At 30.7% G+C, this 6,000-nt stretch overlaps 1 protein-coding gene across 4 annotated transcripts; it reads right to left on the bottom strand.

Moving 5' to 3' along the window:
* Positions 1 to 2,998: 2,998 nt before the first annotated feature.
* Positions 2,999 to 4,573, bottom strand: LOC149548058 (subtilisin-like protease SBT2.5). 4 transcript variants are annotated; one of them, XM_089792089.1, is made up of 4 exons: positions 4,139 to 4,573; positions 3,965 to 4,065; positions 3,600 to 3,747; positions 2,999 to 3,442 (listed from the first exon to the last, which is right to left on the bottom strand). In XM_089792089.1, exons 2-4 carry the CDS (start codon positions 4,039 to 4,041, stop codon positions 3,374 to 3,376), a joined length of 294 nt encoding a protein of 97 aa, XP_089648215.1. In that variant the 5' UTR covers positions 4,042 to 4,065; positions 4,139 to 4,573; the 3' UTR covers positions 2,999 to 3,373. The 4 variants fall into 4 exon arrangements, with proteins under 4 accessions (XP_089648215.1, XP_089648213.1, XP_089648214.1 ...); XM_089792087.1 differs by having other exon boundaries at positions 4,169 to 4,572; XM_089792088.1 differs by having other exon boundaries at positions 3,965 to 4,061; positions 4,169 to 4,572.
* Between the last annotated feature and the right edge of the window lie 1,427 nt (positions 4,574 to 6,000).

The following is a 6,000-nucleotide window of genomic DNA, read 5'->3' as shown; positions in this document are numbered from 1 at the left end:
ACCCTAAGTTTATATTTACTATATTCTTAATTGGATAAACCCTAATCCTAACTATATACATACAAAAAGTCTACAATACGAAATCACACACTATATGAACTAAATATGCATTGGAAAAAATATTGCACATGTAGATACCTTGCCTCCTATAGTATCCTACTAAAAAATTTCAATGATTTTCATCTTCTTATTTGTTAGTTCTTCTTCATGAATATTTACTTGCTCTTTTACCTTAATTGCCCATGATGTCACAAATCATTTTTCCAAAATTTGAAAATAGATGTATCCATATGTATTTATATACCATACTTTACTAATTCAGCCTCTAACTAATTACAAATTACAAACCATGATTTTTTTTCATTGTAAAAGAACATAATAATAGTCTTTAACTGGTCTATGGCCACGGGTCATCAAAACATAACAATTTGAAAATAACTTGAACTATTTAAAGATCACCAAAACTATCGACCAACAATGGATTACTACTTTTCCATCTCCGTGTTCATATGATTTGTATGCCAAGCAATCCTTCTTTCCGTGTGCATGTCCACCTATGAATCCCCTACTATGACAATCAAGCAATATAATCAACAAATAACTAGGATTTTCATGTGTGGTTTAACTTTTAACTTTTCTTTCATATTTATTAAATTCCCTATTTTCCTTCTTACCAAATGGTGACTCAAATTTCATAAATAACATAGAGAATTGAAAATAATGGAAAATTAAGGGGGAAATAGGTAGCACATCCTAATCTCATCAGTGTACATAATATTTCATAATATGATAAACCGGTTAGTTATTTGTAAATCCTAGAGTACAACTAAGATTTGGTTTTCTTATTTGTTTACACATAATCTCAACCATTTTTAGTATAGAGATTCACATCCTCTTTGAAATTTGTGAATGAGGTCGGAGAACCAAAAGATGCATACATTATCTTTCATTCATGATTGTGATTTCTATGATACAATTATGAGATTTGGGTCATTTTTAGTATTCAATATAGCTTTTTCACACTATTTCTAAATAGATTAAATATCTTCATAGATATACCCCTTATCACTATTTTGTAGAGTTAGAACATTTTTTATGAGTGAGTTTGTTTGTATTTTTTCATTTCAACATTATGCTTTCATTCACAAGAGTTATTTCAATATTTTCTACTCACTCAAAGCCCATTCACATTTTTAGCTTGATTAAAGGCCAAACACTTTCAAGAGATGAAAATTTAGAATGAGGTAAAGAAATTAACAAGAATGAAAGATCTAGCAATGAGATGAGCTAAAATAAGTAAAAAAAAATTATTTTAAATATATTATTAGTTCCTGTGGATATTATTTTACTCACTTCATTAATTAAACTGGCTAGGTAATAGAATTTAAAAAATTAAAAGAAATTTCAAATGTTTACATCTTTTCTTTATTTTTCAATATTTTATAATTCACATTTTTCACTAATCCTATTGGCATATGCTAATTTTGGTAGTGATATAAAATCAATTTCCCTCAATAGAAAATATAAAATATATCTCATTTCATGTCATTAATGACATTTTATGTCATACATTAATATCGCTTTTATTTTTCTACAATTACCATATATTAATTAGATTTTTTCACATATGAAAAGATGTCATTCATTCATAATTTTATCTTTAAACAATTGGATTAACTAGATTGTTTTAACTTGTGTATTTTTACAATATTAGAATTAAATATAATTAAGTTAATAAATATCATTTATGACATATAATTTAACATGAGTTTTTTTTAGCATATTATTGTCAATTTTACATTAAATGCTCTAACATAATTTTCACATTTAATTTATTTTTAAAATTTATTTATTTTTTAATTATTAAAAGATTTGAAATTAAAATTTGCTCAAAATGAGATTAACAAATTTACACATTTTCCATGCAAAATTATCACAATCTAACAAACACATATTATTACATAAACTCAACAAAAAAAATTGAAGACATGTACAACTTGTTTAAATTTTTTTTTTTAAAAGAAAGAAAAAAAGCTGGCAATCTAAGTGCTCACAATTTTCCCCCTCAAATCACAAAGCTATTTAAATGCTCAAACATTTTACTTTTCTGCTTATTGGTGTAGGTACTTAAGATAAAACACAAAAGTTGAGAAAAGTAGACAAACCCTAGTATATGAGTATCTTTTATGAGTTTAGATACAATATTTAATTTCTACTTTGACTTGAGATTAAAACTGACTTTGCCTTTTATGAGAGTTGGAGTTTTTTTAGTATAACACTAAAGTTGAAAACGATGTAATTTTTCCTAGTTTTTTTACCTAGTCAATTAGATTCTCCATTACTCTACTTTATGTGAAGATGGAAAAATCTTATCTATCATATCCATGTCATCACTTATTCCAAGAACTCATACATCAATGACTCCACTTCTAGTCATTAAATCTCCTAATTCAAATCTATAAATGTTACTTGTTTCAATCATAATGTTGGCTCCCTACTCATAAAAGTAAATCATAAACTATTATTGATTAATCAATTTACAAAATTTAAATTATAAAACTATCCACATTCAATCTGAAATTAAACTCACTTATTCTATTAAATTTAATTATTCTATTAATTTCAATTTTATCAATTATCATCCCTATCTTTTAATCTTAAATTTTCTAACTATTTAACTACTCTCTAAAGAAATGGTATAATGGTAATTAAGCTTTTAAGTTTATTGTATTATAATAGGTCATATTAACTCAAAAATTGTACACTTAAAATATTATCACTCTAGAAAATGTATGCAAACCATTTCTTTTAATCTCCATAACTTGATTATTACAACTTATTATTATTATTGTAAGAATAAACTATATTGTATTATATCGATTTTTTTAATTTATTCTTTTCGATTGTTGCTTTTTAAATGAAAGAAAAAGGCCAGGCAGCGTCCAAAGTCTAGATGCTGCGTTACAAAGTCTGTAATAACGGAAGTCCTGATTGTATGTTTTAAAAAAATTATAGTGTGAGAGTTCAAAATCGCTTTTTATTGTTAGAAAATGCGAAAGCATATATAAATTTCCCATTCAATAGACAAGACCAGAATAATTCCTTTTTTGGGGGAGTTTACGGATGCATTTCTGGAAATTTTGGAACTAAACAACAAAAGCTTATCAGCCATTTCTGATATGATCAGCAGCATATATAGAAATCTCTCATTGCAGCACAGCTTACAAACAAAGAAGAAATCTGCAGAGCGTCACTTACTCCCCATTCTCTGCAAATTCATAGATGAACAGGGATGAATCTGTTGAAAAATGACACTTAGAAGAAAAGCTGCCTTTAAAATTGCTTCTCTTGAGTAAAGGAATCGGAATCGGAATCAGGGAGGTTTGAGTTCTTTATCCTTCTCAACCGCCCTCACTCCCTCTGCAGATCTCACCATCTCCGCCTGAGAACACAAATCTAAATCAGCTTTAACAAATCTGGAAATACGCCGACAAAACAAGACTGTAAAACTGGCTGTTCATAAATATCAAAAGATTATAACAAAGCTCTGCAATTTCAGCAGAGTATTTTTAAATTAGGACAAAGGTGAGGGATTTCACCTGATGAGAGGTCATCTCAGCCACAAAGCCATCAATAATAACCCAGGAGAAGCGTTTCTGGTAAGATCCAGCCTCCAAGGTCTTCTGCAACAGCATATCATGCTTATTGCTTACGTACTTTTCCAGCTCCGCTGTGCTCCCCTTTTCACTGCCACATTTACCAGGTACAAACCCTTGAAAATCATAAAATTGAGGTTCTCACAGGCAACAATTTTCATCATTATTTTCTTCAATAAGCCCTCTCCGATCCATCCTCAATACAAAAACCCTAACGAAGTATCAAAACAAACTTTACAGTTTACACAGATTCACCTTGAAGCAGTAAAATCTGAAGCAAAAATCTGCAGCAGGGCTAAATATTATACCTGTGAGCCTTGAGCCGCTCATATTGTTCATCATATTCCATCAGAACCAGATACACCTCGCTCTCCACTGCACTCATTTTCGCACTTGTGCCTCTCCCTACCTTCCACAGTCATTATTTATACAGCATTAACAGTGCACTGCAGTGAAAAGGGGAAAAAGGGGGGGAAAATTACCAGTTTTCAGAAGAAAGCATTTTCCCTTACAGTGAGAACCGTATTTTTGTTAGAAAGAATGCTGGGACCAAGCAGACTGACTATCGCAGATGAATAGTGGTACTGAAATGAAATAGTGATTACAGCGCATAGGCAGCGAGGAGGACAAAAACAAATTACTGTTGTCGAATTATTGGCCTGGTAAGATCCAATTTGAATGGAATTTGTATGCGTATTGAAAAGACAAATAGTAGCTTCAGCTTCTTCTGCCTCAGATGCGATGGCCGTTAGCGTGGAACCGCGGCAGTCTGGTGAAGGGAATATTCTATTCTAACAAGACCCGTTAGAGAGCCGCCTCCAGATTTATCATGGAAATCTTCCACGTTTCGTTGAGGGAGAGGTTTTGTTGGGATTGGCACATGCAACCTCCTCACGAGTATCGCATGGACCTCCATTCAGATGAACCTATGCTCTCTTTTTTCTCACTTTACTTTTGACTTTGAATGGTTGTTCCTACTCTAATATTACTAATCTACTCGTCTTTAATTTGTTTCTTTCACTAACAGTGATAATTTGGATTGGTGATTTTTTGAAAGACATTTCAATGTTTTATTTTTATAAACACCACATAGGTAAAAAATATTAGTACTAAATGGACTATTTGAGTTTATGATAAATGGGCTCATACGAGTTATTTCTCATGAAATATGTGTCAAATGAACTTGATTCAAAAACTATGGAGTTGAATCTTGATAGGTGTTTTTAGACGAGCATTCATAATTTTTTATGGGTTTTTAGAATCTTGCTAAGGAATCATTAGATGAGCATTCATTTTTTTCATATGGATGATTTATTCTCATGAGATATGGGTTCATGTGAACCACTGCTCATGATGCATACATTCATGTAAACCACCACTCATGAAATAGGAGTCAACGAACCTAACTCAAAATCTATGGAGTTGAATCTTGACAAAACATAATTAGATAGCATTTTATATTTTATATGGACAACTCATGCTCATTAGAGGTCGATTAATGTATATTGCTACCTATGAATTATGGATTTATATGAGCTATTACGCATGAAATGTGAGTTAATCAATCTACCTCGAAAACTATGAAGTTAATTCTTGATAAGACATCATTAGATGAGCATCCATATCTTTATGTGAACGATTCGTGCTCATGAGAGATTAGTCCATGTGAATCACTATGCACAAAATATGGATTCATGTGAACCATTGCACATCAAGTATGAGTCAATGAATCTGACTAAAACATTGCAACCAAATCTGGATAAGATGCCATTAAATGAGCATTCATACATTTATATGGATAATTCATGCTTATGAGAGGATAGTTCACATGAATCACTATTCATAAATATGGGTTCATATAAGCTATTACTTATGATATCTGAGTCATTGAATTTGACTCAAAAAACTAAGGAGTTGAATCTTGGTAAGACATCGTTATACAAACATTCATATTTTGATATGGGTGATTTGTACTTGTGAGGCATTGGTTCAAGTTATTCACTACTTGTAAAATAAGGATTGATGCAAACTACAACACATTAAATATGAGCCAATGAATCTAACTAAAAAACATGGACTTGAATCTTGATAAGACATCACTAGAAGAGTATTCGTATTTTTATATGGATGATTTATGGTCATGAGAGATTGGTTCATGTGAACCACTACTGACAAAATATGGGTCAATGATTTTGACTCAAAAAACTATGCAGTTCACATGAATCACTATTCATAAATATGGGTTCATATAAGTTATTACTTATGATATCTGAGTCATTGAATTTGACTCAAGAAACTAAGGAGTTGAATCTTGGTAAGACATCGTTATACAAACATTCATATT

The sequence above is a fragment of the Cupressus sempervirens genome, chromosome 7 (assembly GCF_028749045.1).
Source record: "Cupressus sempervirens isolate cs-2001-9-10 chromosome 7, ASM2874904v1, whole genome shotgun sequence".
Lineage (NCBI taxonomy): Eukaryota > Viridiplantae > Streptophyta > Pinopsida > Cupressales > Cupressaceae > Cupressus > Cupressus sempervirens.
Note: the sequence above shows the minus strand (reverse complement) of the source record. Positions and strands in the feature narration are given on the sequence as shown.